This window comes from Ammospiza caudacuta, chromosome 2 (genome assembly GCF_027887145.1).
Source record: "Ammospiza caudacuta isolate bAmmCau1 chromosome 2, bAmmCau1.pri, whole genome shotgun sequence".
In the NCBI taxonomy this organism is placed as follows: domain Eukaryota; kingdom Metazoa; phylum Chordata; class Aves; order Passeriformes; family Passerellidae; genus Ammospiza; species Ammospiza caudacuta.
In genome coordinates, this window is record NC_080594.1 from 51,454,573 (window position 1) to 51,472,182 (window position 17,610).

General features: G+C 51.1%; 1 protein-coding gene across 1 annotated transcript; it reads left to right on the forward strand.

Annotated features, from left to right (window-relative positions):
• Positions 1-7,249: 7,249 nt before the first annotated feature.
• Positions 7,250-8,428, forward strand: GSX1 (GS homeobox 1). Its single transcript, XM_058800382.1, has 2 exons — positions 7,250-7,637; positions 8,073-8,428. Exons 1-2 carry the CDS (start codon positions 7,250-7,252, stop codon positions 8,426-8,428), a joined length of 744 nt encoding a protein of 247 aa, XP_058656365.1.
• Positions 8,429-17,610: the final 9,182 nt, after the last annotated feature.

Below are 17,610 nucleotides of genomic sequence, written 5' to 3' on the forward strand. Positions count from 1 at the left end.
CGTAGTGGAGAAAGAATATTTTCAATGGCTTGTGATCAGCATTTATCCAGCCATGAATTTATCCTTCCACAATTAAGTATTTCTCACAAACTTCCAGAGCTGAAGTTCAAGGGTCTGATGAGCCTGAGGGATTCCAGAAGTCCAAGAAATCCAACTGGTATTTTGGAGTATGCTGCCTTCCTACTGAACTTCACTGGCATAAGGCCCATACTTTGGGATCATCTTTTTCGTATCAAAGCACCCAGCTTTGGGCTATTTTCCCAAAATATAGGACTGCTCTGCTTGGGATGATGTGGTGGATAGTATTGCTGGACCACAGCGGAAGGAACCACCTTAGCCCATGGTGGGAGGGACTAAAGATAAAAATTGGTCTCTTTCAAGAGAAAACTTGAGCCTGTTTGCTCATGCACATCCCCAGCAGTAGCTCAGCTGTGATTCTTCACACTGGGTACACAGGCACATAGGACAGGAGAGTCTTTGACACCACTCTCCAAATGTGGAAATGAAGATCTAACAGCAAAAGGGCCTGAAGTCAGATTTGTGGCATTCACATTTTGAGTAGCAAAGTTCCCAAGTCTGTTACTAATCCAGGACAGCCTGTACAACTACAAATCCAAACTTTGTTAAGTGTTAGGTCACTATGCTTACCAAAACAAACAAGCAGAAGAAAGGAAACCACAGGCTTTACTTGCATTTGAAATAAAAAAAAAAAAAAGGCAGTGCCTTTTTTGTGATTCACATATGTTGTCATGTACTAGCTTAGATATCCCTGATGCTATTTTTGTTAACCACTGGTTATTTTGTGTCTGTAAAAAACATTCTGCTGTAAACTAGAAGATTAGCATGCAAATATGAGGAGGTTAACAAATGGCTCTGATTCCAGGAAATTATTTCTCATACAATTGCCACAGTATGGTTGTAGGGCTAGAAACATCCACCATACACACTTGATATGTCTATATATAAATATATGTAAATATAAATATAAAGATATATAATTAATCAATTCATGTCCAGATATGCAGACACAAACAAAAGTAACCTAATATGTTCTGGATACTCTACTGTGTTCAAAAGGGGTGTTAAAGTCCTCCAAAATGTAATGAAAATAAGAAAATTACTTTGTCAGTGTAGAGTGTTAATTTTCTCAGTCTACTGCCAGGACTGGTAAGTTAAAGGAATTAACATACCTTGGTGAGGTCTGTTTTACACAAGTTGAACAAACATTTAGGATAATCATTTCATGTTCATGCATGATAAACACTTGAGGAACATGTATTTGTCAGCATCAGAGAAGGAACCAGGCTACACAGTTCTGCAGCTTTCAGGCTCTGTCACCATGTCATTGGCACACAGAAAACCCTGGGGATGGTAAGCAAACCTCCCTCTTTGCTCAACAGCCCTTGCCACTCAGCAGCTGCAACCTCCCAGCACCTGATCCAGAGCAGACACCTTGTCCCATTTTCCATACTCCTCCTTTGGCAGCACGGGTGATGCATTTCTGCACATGGCTGTGCAGCAGCATTGCAAAAGCATCCAGGAAATGCCCTTCTGTGTCTTGGGGAACTCCACCTGGGAGCTTGTTCTTCAGTGGCTTTATTGGCTCTAGTGTCTTCAGCTCTCTGATATCCTCTTTTAAATGATAGGGGAAACCTGCTTGTTTTCTGTTGGCTTCCTGTAGAACTTCACTTGGAAATCGAAGGAAGGTCTTTATCAGTGAATCTAACAGACATTTAATTCTCTCTCTTCCATCACAGAATGCACTAACCACGTCTCATTCAGCAATAACTAAATCCACTGCAAGACCCTCCAAATCTGCCAGGAAGGGGACAAGAAGCCAGCATTGAAACCAGTGTTCCCACAACCACTGAAACCAGTGTACTCACAACCACTGAAGCAGTGTACCCACAACTTCAGGCACCCATGCTGCAGATAAGCATGGTTTGATGGTGCCATCCATGTTAATGTGATTAAAAAGAAGTACCTGAGCTACAGGGAGCTGTTCAAATGCTTCATATAAACAACAGATGGGATACAGCTTCTTAACGTACAAGATGACAGAATTTGGCTGTTCTCAAAGAGCAGTCTGACAACCTCTAAAGCTTTCAGTTTGTAGAGGACTTGAAATACATAAAGGTGAGAAGTTTGGAGAAAGGAGAAGATGGCAATAAAAAAAGGCTGGGAAATAGGATGGATTCTGAGGTTGAAGGATGGTATTTCTAACAATTCTGTATTTTAACAACATCTGCAGAACATCCCAGCTCCTCTTTTACAATTCCTTGTCTTCATTACTCAAGCACTTCTCCATCCTTTGAGTACTTTTGTCCTACAAGGTCACCAGCAATTTAAACTGTGGTCTCACTATAAAAACAAAAGGTTATTTTAAATTGTTTGGTTTTCCATGTTCCCACTTTTCTTGTTACTTTGTTATTATTTATGTCCAGCTACGTCTTTGGAATGGCCTCCTCAGTGAAAGGTCAAATCCACAAATTGTCTTCTTAGGAGATGAGTACAAGATTTCCTAATAAGCCAATCCTGTTAGGAACCAATGGGACTGAAGATCTAAATGGCAAATCTCTACCCTAGGTATCTGCTGTGGAAAGAGAAAATAAAGGTTACAGAAACAAGCAGCTTTGATTTGGTCCTGTGGCACAGGTTTTACTGGCAAGATAAGCTATTATCTTGATAAACTGTTATGGAAAACAGATGAAACTGGTTGAAACACATAGAAATGTGGCAAGGCTGGGTCATAGAAACATGGAATGACTTGGGGTTGAAGGGACCTTAAAGATCACCTATATTCTAAACCTCCTCACCATGGGCAGGTTCTCAGAGTGGCGTCCAGCCTGGCCTTAAACACTTCCAGGGATGGGACATCCACAACTTCTCTGGACAACCTGTTCCAGTGTCTCACTACCCTCTGAATTTCTTCCTAACAAATAATCTAAACCTCTCCACTTCCATTTTAAACCCATTCCCCTTTGTGCTATCAATGTTTGTCCTTGTAAATAGTCTCTCCTTTTTTAAAGCCCCTTTTAAAACCATTGCTGATAGGCTACAAAAATTATACAATTATAAATTTGAGAGGAGTTGATTGAACAGACAACAGATAAAGAAGAACTCACACAACAAAGCCCCCTGTGGTTTAGCCTTTATTTTGGAAAAACTGAAATGAAACACAAACCCAGCTTATGTTTCTGGAATCCCTGATATTGTGGATCACTGGAGGCCAGAAGTAAACCAAACAGACCAAAAACTGTTACAGGTTACTCAAACTCAGAATCATTCAGTGATCAGGTTAATGGAAGGGATTCACAGGTATCTCACAGGCTTGCTCCTGGGTGTGTTTGTCCAGTGTATAAGCACATTCCTTGGACAATCCTTCCCATGGCGCGTGCCTTGCGGCTCAGTGTTGGCTTTGATTTACATTTTGGTAAATATTGGAAAATTGGAAAATAATTACATTGGAAAATAATTACTCGGGATAGGCTGGGGAATATTACAGTCACTCACAAATCGTCAGCCCTGCTCAGTTATCAAGGACGTGGTCTCCTTGGAAATAGCGATTCCTTCCCATTCCAGCAGGATTTCATCCTCCCATCCCCACTACTCCCAAACTAATGCACCTCTCCATGCCGTCCTTAGGGACTGATGGTGCGTGGCACCTCCTACCCTGGGAGAGAAGCGGCGAGCACCGCGGACAGTGAGGGCCTCACCGCAAAAGGTGACGATGGCCGGTCCCTCAAAACGAAGGGGGAGCTCCTTCCAGCCGACGGGCACAGCCGCCCCAGGCAGCAGCGGCGGTGTGACACCCTGTGCCCTCGCCGGCAGCCGTGTCGCAGGTCACCCATGGCCAGGGGGGCAGCACGGCTCAGGCAGTGCCAGCGCTGTTGCCCTCTCTCTCCTGCATCCCCCGCAGCGATCCCTGACGTTCCCCTCTCTAAGGGTCCCCCAGCTGATGCTCACCCTGGTGCTTCCCTGTCCCCGTCCCCGTCCCGGGGGTGTGACAGTGCGGGGGGAGCAGCTATCCCCGGCGGTTCTCTCCGTGCGGAGCCCAAGCGCCGGCACCTCCCGCTGCCGCCGGGGACCCCATCCCTGCAGGACCCCATCCCTGCAGGACCCCATCCCAGCAGGACCCCATCACTGCAGGACCCCATCCCTGCAGGACCCCATCCCAGCAGGAGCCCATCCTGGCAGGACCCCATCCCTGCAGGACCCGATCCCAGCAGGACCCCATCCCGGCAGGACCCGATCCCGGCAGGACCCCCTCCCGGCAGGACCCGATCCCTGCAGGACCCCATCCCTGCAGGACCCGATCCCTGCAGGACCCCATCCCGGCAGGAGCCCATCCCTGCAGGACCCGATCCCTGCAGGACCCCATCCCGGCAGGAGCCCATCCCGGCAGGACCCCATCCCGGCAGGAGCCCATCCCGGCAGGACCCCATCCCTGCAGGACCCCATCCCGGCAGGAGCCCATCCCTGCAGGACCCGATCCCTGCAGGACCCCATCCCGGCAGGAGCCCATCCCGGCAGGACCCCATCCCGGCAGGAGCCCATCCCGGCAGGACCCCATCCCTGCAGGACCCCATCCCTGCAGGAGCCGATCCCGGCAGGACCCCATCCCGGCAGGACCCCATCCCGGCAGGAGCCCATCCCGGCACGACCCCCCGGGCCCGGCCCCCGCCCCAGGAGCAGCGGCAGCTCCGGGAGGGGCTCCCCCCGCGCCCCCCGAGCCGCCTGCAGCGCCGACCCAGCCCGCGGATCTCCTTCCCCCTCTCTCGGAGCCCTTTTCGTTCCGCGGCCATCGTTCCGAGATAGCAAACATATGAGGAGAATTTCCTCTATTAAAAAAACAAAACAAAACCCCAAAAAAGAGGGGGGCGCAAAAAGACGGGGAAGGGAGCTAGTTTAAAGTGCTGGGATTAAAGGTCTGTGCTAGTTTCAAGCGCTCATAAAACGGCCTGAAGGATGCTATTTTGCTGCAGTCTAGGTTATTTCAGCCCACAGTTGCACAACAAACCATTTAAACATTTCAGCACAAAACAGATTCCATTGTTGAGCTGCACATTAAAAAGTGTTATTCGCTTTGAAGTTTTTGTCTAATGGCTCTAAACTGAAAGAAAATGTTTTCCTATTACTTAATTCAATCATAGCGAAGAGGCTTGGTAAAAAGCCCACGGATTTTGCCCAAAGTGTGACAGAGTTCTCTTTGTGTTTGCTTATCCTCTGCTGTCACACACTTTAATTCGCCTCTCTTTATCTGGCATTCAAAACTTTCTTCAATGACATTCAATAAGGTCCAGCGGCTGGAAAAAAAAACTGGTTATTTTTTTGGATATTCTTTCACAGTAGCTTTGGGCTTGGTGTGCATTCAGAAGCTGTTAACCCTTTGCCTCCCTGCGGCTCGGAGCCCCGGGGTTCAGCCCCTGGGCTGCGGGAATCCCTCGGAATAAGGCTGAATCCACCACCCCCGGTGGCGAGCAACTTCTCAGCGGGGAAAAATGCCCCTTCCCGGGACCCGGGTCCGGTGGAAAATGTTTTAAAATACCTTTTCCTTAAAAATCAAAAAGAAAAATCCAAACCCTATTAACACTTTCAGGGAAAGGACACTTGGGAATCCTCTCTATATCATCGCAGGGCTGAGTTTTTATTAACATTCGTTTTTGTTCGCTCTGTAATTTCCGCCGTTCATTTGTGCACATCAGTACATTTTTTGGCTCGGGCATCAACAATCTCTCGGCAAAACTCCCGTGGATTGCTGTAAGAATTGTGACCACAGGCAAAACAACCTCTGCACAGCCCTGAGACACGGAGTGCACCACTTTCAAGGCTTTTTCTTCCTTTCCCCCTTTTTTTCCCCTCCTTTTCAAAAAGTCCGTTTGGTTTCGAGGTGGGGAGGTTACTGTAGGGACCAACATCCCCACGTTTTGACAGGGGTCGGAGGGTGCGTTTGTCTTTTTATTGCCCGTATATTAAACGAGAAAATCGGGGTAGAATACGTATCCCCACGAATTATTTCTTTTTCCTATTTGTTGGCATTCCTTATTCCTCTACTGAACCAAGGAGCTCCGAGGAGCGCGGCTCGGGAGCGGCTGCAGGGGCAGCGCCGGTGCGCCGGAGCTCCGAGGGACGCGCGCTCCGTTTGGGCACCGCTGTGAGCTCAGCAGGTCCCCGTGCTGCCGCATCCAGCCACCGCTGCGGTGTTTAAGTCAAATCTCATCGTTCGGGGAAAACAAGCCGTTCCCTGTGGCCCCGCAGCCCCGGGCATCCCCGGCGCGTTGTGCGCGGCGATGCGGGCTCGGGCTGGCGCGGTTTGCTGCTTGGCCGGGCTCGGGGCCGCCGCACGTGGGTGCCACGGTGCCACGGAGCGATGGCAGGTGTCACCGCTGGGACCGGGCGCGGGGAACGGGGTAAAGACACGCGGAATGTGCCGAGCGCCTCTTTGCCCTCCGCGGGTGCCGCCGGCACGGAGCGGGGTCTGCGTGTCGGGTTTTGTGTACCCGCAGCAGCGCGGCCGGGATGCGTGTGGCTCTCCGCACCCCTGAGCTGTGCCCGGGCGCCCACGCAGAGGCACGGCGGATGTCCTCGCCGGTGGAGCGCCGGCTGGCGCATCTCTGCGGCCGGGGGCTTCGCCCGACGGCGGCCACAGCGATGAGGGGCAGGTCCCGGACCCAGGCTGGGAACAAAGACGCGGGGCTGGAGAAGGCGGCGGGCGAGGCAGTGGGGACGAGACATCCCGGAGGCGAGGGGAGAGAGAGAGGCCGTCGGCACCGGGGGGCAGACCTGGTGCCACAGGTGGGAAAGGCACCGGGGGGCTGGCAGGGAAGCTGCGCCGGCGGAGACCGCGGCTGCAGCCGGCAAAATAAACAAGTGGGAGCGGGCTGAAAGCTGGGCTGAAAGCGAAGGAGAGCGATAAAGAGAAAGAAAAGAATATTAAATCGCGAGAGAATGAGAAAATAACCCCGCCAAAGGGAGAGGAGGGGAGAGGCCGCCTGCTACGGCGTGGGTGGGGTCGACAAGAATAGAGTACATTATGCAGTTCATTTAGTTAACAAGGGAAATAATGAGGGAGCGTGCGGCGTGAATGCCAAGAGAAGAGCCACAGAAAGCCCATTGAGCGCCCGGCGCCGCCATCACATGGCGCGGGCGCTATTTAAAGCGGGCGGCGGGCGCCGTTCAGCACCACTCGGGCTGGCCAGCGGCGCCGGGCGGGCGCTGCGCGGGGCGCTGCGCGGGGCTGCGCGGGGCAATGCCGCGCTCCTTCCTGGTGGACTCGCTGGTGCTGCGGGAGGCGGGCGAGAAGAAGGGGGAGGGCAGTCCTCCGCCGCCGCTCTTCCCTTACGCCGTGCACCCCTCGCACCCGCTGCCCGGGCTGCCGGCCGGAGCCTGCCACGCTCGCAAGGCCGGGCTGCTCTGCGTCTGCCCGCTCTGTGTCACCGCCTCCCAGCTGCACCCGCCGCCGCCCGCCATCCCCCTCATCAAGGCTTCCTTCCCTCCCTTCGGCTCCCAGTACTGCCACTCGCCCCTGGCCCGCCAGCAGCACTCCGTCTCCGCCGTCAGCGTCGGGCACGCACCGGCGCTCTACCAGGGCGCCTACCCGCTGCCCGACCCGCGGCAGTTCCACTGCATCTCCGTGGGTAAGGCGGGCAGGGGCGGCCAGCGGGGGTGCATGCCTGCATGGCAGCGATGGGCACTGCGGGGAGGCGATGGGGACCCTGGGGGACCCTGCCGAGGGGGGTGCCTGCCCAGCGCACGGGGCTGCACGGGAGTGCCGGCGCCTCTCTCCGCCGGTGCCGCGGACGATGCGCTGGGGAATTCCCCCTGCTGCCCGCCGAGCCTCCGAGCCAGGCTGTGCGGACGGGGAGGGAGAGGCGGCCGCGGAACCCTTGAGGGCTCGGACTCCAGCCTGTCAGCGCTTGCTGGGTCTCAGGACCCCCGGGGACGAGGAAGGGCTGCGGCCCCGCAGGGTGGGCGGCAAGCAGGGCTCAGCGGGGACGGGCGAGTGCCCGGAGCGGCGGGGCGGGCGGCGGAGCGTCCGGCCGGTCTGACGGTGCGCTCCTCTCCATTCCCAGACAGCACGTCCAGCCAGCTGCCCAGCAGCAAGCGGATGCGCACCGCATTCACCAGCACGCAGCTCCTGGAGCTGGAGAGGGAGTTCGCCTCCAACATGTACCTCTCCCGACTGCGGCGAATCGAGATCGCCACCTACCTGAACCTCTCCGAGAAGCAGGTGAAGATCTGGTTCCAGAACCGACGGGTCAAGCACAAGAAAGAAGGCAAAAGTAGCTCCCACCGGGGCGGGGGGGGCGGCCACAGCTGCAAATGCTCGTCCCTTTCCACCACTAAGTGCTCGGAGGACGACGAGGACTTGCGCATGTCTCCGTCCTCCTCGGGGAAGGACGACAGAGGTCTCGCAGTCACCCCCTAACCACCCGCACACCCACCCCGGCTCCGCAGGAACTGTGGCGAAAGCAGGGGAGGGAGTCCTGCCTGCCCCGGTGCTGACACGCAGCCGAAGGATTTTATACTGTTTTGTATAATTTGTGTAATTTACGAAGGACTTTCTCGCCTTTCTAGACCCCCGGCCCACGGGGACGGGTGTCCTGGCACCCTGGTGTAAATAAACTCCTCCCTAGGACCCCAGGCGTCCCCCCATAGTGCTCTCTCACTTGTCTCCCCGCAGGCGCAGCCCCGGGCCCGGGAAGTTCCTCGCAGACCTCCCCGCGCACCGAGACGGGCGCGGAGTGCGCGGATGCTGCGCGGCACGGCCGCTGCGCCCGCCTGGAGGGATGCTGTCCCGGGCTCCCTCCCGTAACTCGGCGGTGCCCAAAAGCGGGCGAACGGACGGGGAGGGTTGAAGGCTGTTTGGGTTACTATGTTTCTCCCCCTTTTTTTTTTCCCCTTTTTTTTTTTTTTTTTTTTTTTTTTTTTTTTTTTTTTGTTTGCTTTACAAAACGGTTTTTGTTTTGACTTCGTCGCTGCCGGGCGCACAACTGTGCTTGTACCGTTCCGTCCCACTCCCTCCCCGCGGGAGATATTTATTTATTTATTTATGTCCAGAGAAACGATGATAGCGATGAAAATAATGATTGTGATAACAATAAAAGCTCGTTGGTGGTTTATTTCCTTCTCTCCGCGTAGAAAGCAGCCGCTCGGCGTCCGCGGCTGGGAGCACCATCGCTTTCCAACCCTCTCCGCCGCGGCTCGGCACCGGGACCCGCCCGCTCCGGCGAGCGCACATGACGGGGAGCCCTCCTTTCTCCGTGTCGAGCTGAAGGTACGGGGTGCTTGGGACCCCCGCCTTCTGAGAGAACCCCGGGGGCTCTCTTCGGTCCTCCCCCGCGATGCTAAGGACCGGGCCGGGGAGAGGCTGGGCTGAGCACCTTCCATTGCCATCTCAGCCGCCAGCCTGCCCGCGGCTGTAGGGCCGCATGAACGCCTGGCTGCCGCCGCGACTCGGCCCCTCTGTCCCGGTGTCCGCGGCCGCCGGACAAGAAGGGCTGTCCCAGCCTCCCGCTAACCCTCCGGGGTTGGGGCCGGGCCGGGACCGGCCCTGCCGGGGCTCCCTCCATCACGGCTGCCGGGTCCCGCCAGCCCCGCTCCCGGAGCGCTCTGCCGCTGTTTCCCGTTGCGCCGAGACTCGTCCCGCCGGCTAGCGGGGAGCCCCGTCGGAAGCAGCCGAGAGGTCCCGCGGCCCCGGGGTTGCCACAAGCCGGACTGGCATCAAGCTCCTCGGGTGCGGGACCCCCAGAGCCCGGCGCCCCGGCCGCCGCTCCGGCCGTGCAGGGAAAAGCCCCTTGTGCAGAGACTCCCGCTCCCTTCGGGCTCACGGGGACCGTGTTCAGCGGGTGCAGCGGCCGTCCCTGCACCCACAGCCTATGCCTCGACTCTCCCCGCGAGGCTGCAGAGCTGCACCGCCTGGCACAGCGGGATTCGTGCCCTGCCTTCCGCGGAATATGCTTGGGTCCCTAGGCTACCGTAGGTTCCTGCCCGTACCGGGATGACACCCAGTTTTCATCCCAGAGCATGTACAAAACATGCACCGGACAGAGGCAGGGGGATGTTTTCCCTCATGGGAAATCCCTGTGGAGAAGGTCAATTCTACTCCACACACAGGCTGAAGTCGATGTGGGAAGCTGTGGGTTTGGCATCTCTGGGCATCAGGGTAAAGGCAGAGCAGGTAAAAGTCCCACTGCCGGGACAACATCAAGACCTGTCCATGAAACAAACCTGTCACCCTCCATCCTTCCCACGACACCCTGTGGGTCTGGGAGATCTATGGTTCCTGCAGCCCCACCCCACAGATGAGTGGAAAGTGTGACCCTGCAGCCCATGGCACACTGGAGTGGACCTCTCAGGACACTCAGGATAATGGGAAGTGGGGGGAACGATTAGACATGACAGTGCAGGACAGGCACATGGCAGTACTCTCACCCTGCTGGTCTGGGCTGATTTGTGTTCCGCTGTCTGGAAGCTGCAATGATTTGGTGACACTGGGTAGCTGCATTATCAAGATTGAGGCAAATGGACAAAATGTTCAGGCTCCTTGTTGGCCTTCCTTCATCTACTTACTCCTGGGACCCTTAGACCTCTTACCTCTCCATCTTGGCTTCCTCCTCTGCTGGCTTCCCACATTACCCAGCTGAGATGGGATAGCAGGGCAAGCTTGTAGTTACAACAACCCATGGGCAGCATCTTCCTGGCTCCTTTTCCCTTGACTGTTGGGGGTGAATTTGGCAGGTTTGAGACTAAAATCTGGCCTTGATACAAGAGTCAGTCAGTCTTGCCTGGTGCTTGGCCCCATAATGTTCCCTGCCTGCCCGTTCTTCCCCAGTGGACCAGTTTCAACAGAAAAGACCCCTCAGAGGACCTTATTTTGCACAGCAGGGCCCTGTAGATTTTCCAGCACTCACCTCCCATCCTGCTCATGTTTATCAGGCTTGTTTTGAAAAGTCATTGCAAAATAGAGGCAGAAACAGCCTAATGTAGGTTTAGCAAGGGGTCTGGCATCCTCTTCCAGAGCACTGGCACTGAAGTCAGTGGCACCCGTAGGGGCGTGTGTGTGTGTCTCTCGTGGCTGTTCAGCAGCAGGGGATTGAGCCAGCTGGCTGGCAGGGACATGCAAGGAACACCAGCACTGAGTGTGTGAGTGTTGCTGCTGGAGTGGTGCTGTGGTAGCACTGCTGAAGCTCTCACCATCCTTGTCTGCCAGCACCTTCCCACCATGTCTCTGCTCCACCATGGCACAAGCTCTGTGCCTCCTCACACCCCTGTTTTGAGGCAGACAGGGAGAGTTTCTCACCTCTGTGGCAGGGATGATTAGGCAGTGGCACTGCCCACACAGCTTGCTCCTTGCTCACTGTGAAACCTGGGCACCAGCATGCCTGGCAGACAAACACTACCTTGTGCACAAGCACATTTTATCCTTAGGATCCAGAGCTGGTGAGAGCAGCTGGAAAACTTTATGGGTGTGCAGAATCAAGGTCACTATCACATCCTCACTGCAGGCGCAGCAGATGTGGGCTGCAAGGAAGAATTTTTTAGTGATGCTGCCCCAGCCAGTGCACACATTACAGAGAGTGTAGGCACACATGTGACTGCATCCTTTATGGACTGAGTTTGTCAGCCAGACAATTTGGAACAATCCTCAGCTCTAAAATGTACCTCATATATGTAAAGTAGCAAAGAGAATTCCCTCATATAGTATAATTTTGTCTGAACAGCAGTGGAGTGTCACAATGGATGGCCCCAACAAGACAGTATTAATATTCCCCGATGCACGCTGGCCTCTGCTGCAGACCCTGTGTACCTTGCAAAGCCCAGTGGGGCTCTCAGTGCACTTGACAGTCATTATGCCACATCCACATGCAGAGATAATCCCTCCTTAGTTGGGCATTTTTCTAATTTAGTGAGAAATCATTACAGCAAATGCTCAGAGTGTCATTTTCAAGGACTCTGAGGTTGGGCAAATTAAAGTCATTTTGCTGTGGGAAGAGTGTGGGCACCTCTGCTAAAGCGAATGTCATAACATGCCAATTTTCAACTTTCTATCTCTAGCCATTTTGGCAGCAGGTTTCTGAAAGTTACTTAAACATTTTAGCATCTAAAATGCCCAGTCTCACCTGATTCCAACGGGAATCAGATTTATAAATGCACAAAGTGGGTTTGAATATTTTTTAGCATATACTTTTTTGATCATATTTCTGTCTTAAAATTGAATTACTTCTGCCCTAGCATGCAGAGAGGACACTCTTTGGATGCTATGAAGGCTGTAAAGACTGTATCCCAGAGCAAAAGTGGCTGTCCTGGCAGGGGAAGGAGGACAAAAGATTATGCTAGGCTCTCTTTTCCACACTCTGGCATTGCTGAATTTTGGTGTCCTACACCCCTTCCCATCACATACGCAACCACTCTCTTTTCACAGGCACAAAGTGTGAACATGATATGGATACCTGGGAAAAAACCAAAGGTTTGGAATGAAGAACCTTTTCAACATTATTACCTGTGTACTTACATCTACTTAATATTAATTTTGCTTTTTTTGGTCTTACATTATTGTGATTTTTATTTTTATCTCTTGACCTCATTTGGTTCCACATAAAGGCTGCATCAAATAGGTTTACAGTTGAAAACATGCATTGGTACTTTAAATGTTGTTACTCTTAACCACAAAACCAGTATTATTAACACAGGAATTCCATAATTTGGTTTATCTGCAGTTGATGTATTTACACAATGCCAGCTCTGAGCTGGCCCCATGGGTTTGGAATAGTGTTTGGGGTAAATGGACTTGCTGCTTTGGAATTGCATTACACTGTGGGTAACTGTGTGTTTTTCTATCACTCTTGTTTACTTAGAAAGAACCTTACCTATTAATTTACTGGGATAACAAGGATTAATTTTTAATCCTTAGGTTCCTGAGGGCAGCTCTGAAATTTGATTCTCTAAGGACGATATAATTTGGTCTATGAATGTGATTACTTTAAAATACAGGTGGGTGTTAAAAAAAGATCCTAAATAAAACAGTTTTGCATGATATTCCAAATGATTTGGAGACAGGTACATCAACAGTAGCTCTCTCTCAATTACATTAATTTTGAAAGTGTTTTTGCTATGAGCACAAAGTACTCATTTATCAGGATGTAATTATGCAAGATCAGGACATCTCCTAGGATACTGACACTGATGATGACAGCAAATGGCTGGGCCCGATGCTTAATATGGCTGTAGCTCTACAGGAATGGCTGCCTGGTGCTGGACAGCTGATTGCTCTGGAACTACTCTATATACTCTATTTTGTATAACCCATATGTACCCAGCATATATAAATAAAACCAAACTAAATAGCTAATTAAAAAAGGAAGCAGCAATTATCATAACCAGGAAAAAGTCTTCATTGCTAAGTTTGCTATATCCCCTTTCTTATTCTGCTACAACTTGCCCTTTCCTCCTTGGCATTTTCTGTTGGGCTTGTTCCCACCAAAGAACACCAGGAAAAGAATACATTTTTGTCACATATTTGCTATCAGTCTATATAGACCAAATTGGAGAAAGCACATCAATAGGATGTTAACATGAACCCAAAATGTGCCTTGGAGACAACAACTCCTGTCAGACCTGCATCTATTCTTTTCCTCAGCCTCAGGTTTCTAACTATGAAAGCTGTTAGCATCAGCCACAGACTACAAATACATTATTTTATGCACTTTGCAGCTGGATGGGCAGTGGCTCCCATGCTTGAGCACAGATGTGTGCCAGTATGTTAGATCCTGGATGGGAGTATCTGGTCTGGATGGCTTCAGTCACTGCTCCAGAGGGGTCTGCAGCTGAAAGGTCCCTTCTGCCAGTCTGATGAGGATGTCAGGTACCCTGGTACATCTGAAATAGCACTAGGCACACATCCAGTCACCTCAAATGGTTCTCCACAAGTCAATTTTCACCTAAAAGCATGAACACAGAAGACAGATACAGACAGATTATTGGAGAGAATACATGGTGGCTGTGCCTGCAAATACATCTGGATTCAGTTTTATTTAAAAATATTTAAATATCCCGTGTGGGTGGTTAACTGCCTGTACTTGACTAATCCTGGTCAGGGTGGACTACAAAAGTGTACAGTGCCTTGGATTACACCTTTTCTTTTCTTTTCTTTTTTTTTTTTTTTTGAAGAACCCCCTTTTCAAGCAAGCCTCAGCTAAGTACCAAATAATACTAGATAATCCATACAGACGTGAAAAATGTGCAGGTGTTTGGGTGGCTTGTAGTGTGCAAGGCAAAGCAGAAGGATTCAGCATAATGTGGTAAAACACGAAGCATAGAATGGTAAAACACATGTACATATGTTAAGTTTTCTTTAAAATCACAGTCTTTTTGCACTTGGTGATATAAACCCAGAGGAAGTTCATGGGGATCAGTAACTCTGGGAAGAAGAGGCCTCCACAAGGCAGGTGATGCAAAGGAGATACATGGACTGAATGAGGCAGAGGCTGCTACCTGAGGAGTGACACAAATACACTCCTAGGAGCTGTCTTACTCAGACCTTCACACTAGGCAGGGCTCCTTCAGAGCAGAGTTGTCTCTTTGCTGGTGTTCTGCTGGAGGCAGCAGGGAGATACCTGATCTGTAAAGGCTATTCTGCTGAGCAAGCTGTCCACATCTGGTGTGGGCTGCCTCCTGAGTCTATCCCCATAGTCTCAGCTAGGAACACTGTACAGGATTGCAAATCATTCATTACAGCAGACACAGAAATGGTAACATGACTCTCCATTAATTCTTTGCTCTAGAGAAAACCAGCTTTGATGTCTGAGTTGACCAGAGTCTGAGAGATTCACTGAATCCAACAGAGATACTTATCTTTGATGCCACTGTGTCACCTCTGAGTTTTCTTTGGTGCCTGAACTGGGAGGACACCACACTGTGCTAGGGGGAAGATAAATGAAAGCTGGTGGTGTGGGAAACCCCTGTCCTTAGCTCCTGGCCATCAAGGTGCTCTTTTGAGCATGACCAGTCCCGAGCCTAGATGTGCTATGGGCACAGAGGGAGGACAAGACAGCTGGAGTATTGCCATTGTCAAACCTGCTGGACCTCATGGCTTCTACCTAGATGCCTGTGACTGCAGTAAAACAGTTCTGAGTCCTACCCTGGCCCCTTGCAGAGCTGACTTACCCTGTCACAACCCAGATGCAAGTTGCTCCAGCACATCAAAAACCTGTTCTGCTGTTGCATCACCTCCCAGGCTTTCAGCCTCCCCACCACTACCCCCTCGTACTCCTGGCTGCACTAACTGGTAAGATTCCCATCTCCCTGGCTGATTCCAGCTCCAGCTCTGCATACTTTTGGCCTTTCACTACCATTGATCACAATTCTTGCCCCAGTTTCTGTCTTGTTCCCAGGCCTCATCCTTTCAGAGACATTTTGGGGCTCTGTTTCACTCCCAGCCCTGCTTGCACAACTGTTGAAGCCAGCACTCAGGTTGTCAGCAGTGGTGAGCAAGAAGAGGAGCCACATCAGTTTATGCCAGGTGATACCTGGATGCCCCATTCACCACCACACAGGCTTCCCTGGGCATGGTGTCCTGGCACAGCTCTCCATGCATCCTTCCAACCCACCAGCTATTCCCAGCCAACACACACACCCTGGCCCTTCTGCAGTGCTGCCAGCTCACACAGCCGAGCTGGCTCCCTGACATTATTCCCTTTTCTTCTACTAATCTAAGTTTTCTCACTTCCCTGTGTCTTTTTATTTTTCCTTCCTGCATTTCAGTCAATCACCTGTTTAAAGTTAAGCACATGCTTAAATAGTCTGCCAAAATAAGTCCTAGATAGTCTCAGTTGTTTTCCACCCTCTGCTGAATAATTTCCCCCTCCGCCTTTCCCCAGAACATATGGGGGTCATGTGTCCAGCTCTTATGTTTAATTTTGCACACAGTTTAGATTACACTTTGTATGAAACATGCTACCAAAAGTAAAGCTCCCTTCTCCTTTCTCTTCCTTTCTTTCTCTTTAGTTAAGCATACATGTAAAGAAACCTTTCAATGCATTTGCAGAGCCCTAATACAGTAGAGTGACACAAAGCATTCTGGATATTGCTATGCAAATGACATGCCAAGAATGTTTAGACTGTACCTTGAAGCAGTAAACAAGTTGATTGTCATGGTGTCATGGTAACTAGAGCTGGATCCGCTTCATACGAATGAGGTCCCAACCTTTGTTTTTATTTGGATTGCTAAAGCAACTCAGTGGTCCAAAGCTCATCACCCCCTCCGTCCTCTGGAGAGTCAGAGATACAAGAAATGGACTCAAGTATCAGGAGACCATTTAAAAATAAACAATGAGCTACTCCAACACACAACTTCAGGTCACTGAGGATACTCAAGTGTACACCAGTCTGACTTGGGAGATGCTGCCAACACCACTGGAATTTGCCATGTACTCTGGGCAGAGCTGCTGTCCCACCAGTGCAGTTATAACTTATATTGGAGGTGATGAAAATTGTGCTTTTAAACTGGTCAATTGCTGCAAATTGTGCTTTTAAACTGGTGAATTGGTTCCCTCTCACAGAAGTATGGATACTGGAGAGGGCAGCAGGGCTCTTCTGTGAGCAGTCTCTCTGTGTGGGACTGTAGGATCAAGAACTCAGGCTGCTGGTCAGCACCTTGTACTGTTCACTTTATACATGATTTCTTGCCAAGCAAAGCAAGAAGGCATTTCTCTGGTTTTGACTCAGCCATCCTTCTCTGGGTAGCAGGAAAGCTCTCTATCACCACAGAAGAATCACACCAATGACTTAGAGGTTACAGAGTTTTTTCCCTAACATTATAACTCAGGGTTGAAACACTCCAGGCTCTGATGAGCCACCTCATTAACCAATATACACTCCTGGAAATTGTTCATCCAAGCTGAGCCACCAGACTTGACTCCAAACCTCCTCTTTTACCCCTGCAAACAGAAAATGCTTTCGCAGACAACAAGTCAACACTTGTCCTACCACACAAAAAAAACTAATTAATTTCCTAGATGGCTGTGGTGTTATAACTTTGAGACTAAAAATTCTCTTTACTCCACATACTCAAAAATGAACTTTTTTTTTGAAGAGTTGTGTGGCCACTTGTAAGGGCCAGCTGATCTCAGAGCATTAGACAGAGGAGCTCCCCTTTTTGCACTATTTATCACTGCTGATCTGGGCTTTAAGGAGAATCACAGGGTAGCTGAGCCAAACCGGTTCCAGCCACAGGAGCCAACACAAGAACCAGCTTGTTGTCTGTCTCTATTGGTTCTTCAATCCCACAGTTTCAAAGCACAGGGCACAGAAGGATAACCCTTCACATGACATGAAGTGTGTGAGCTCCTTGGCACTGCACCAAACCTGTCTGACATTGCCTGAGGCCTTCCCTGCTGTATATTGGGCTCTTCTCTGTGCTTGTGTGCACTTGAGGTGTCACATCCTGATGTCCTGCTTCATCTCTTGTTACCAGAGATGACCTGCAAAGACCTATCTGAACCACTCAGGTGCAACTCCTGGTTTTTGTGGTATCAATGGGAATTCTCCCACAGCTGCAGGACTTGCACAGAAGATGTACTGTAGCTGCTTGAGCAGAATCCCTGTTCAGAG

Coding starts and splice junctions, on each gene's coding strand:
- GSX1 (XM_058800382.1), top strand. CDS start 7,250: ATGCCGCGCTCCTTCCTGGTGGACTCGCTGGTGCTGCGGGAGGCGGGC. Junction 7,638..8,072: donor GTTCCACTGCATCTCCGTGG/GTAAGGCGGGCA, acceptor CTCCATTCCCAG/ACAGCACGTCCAGCCAGCTG.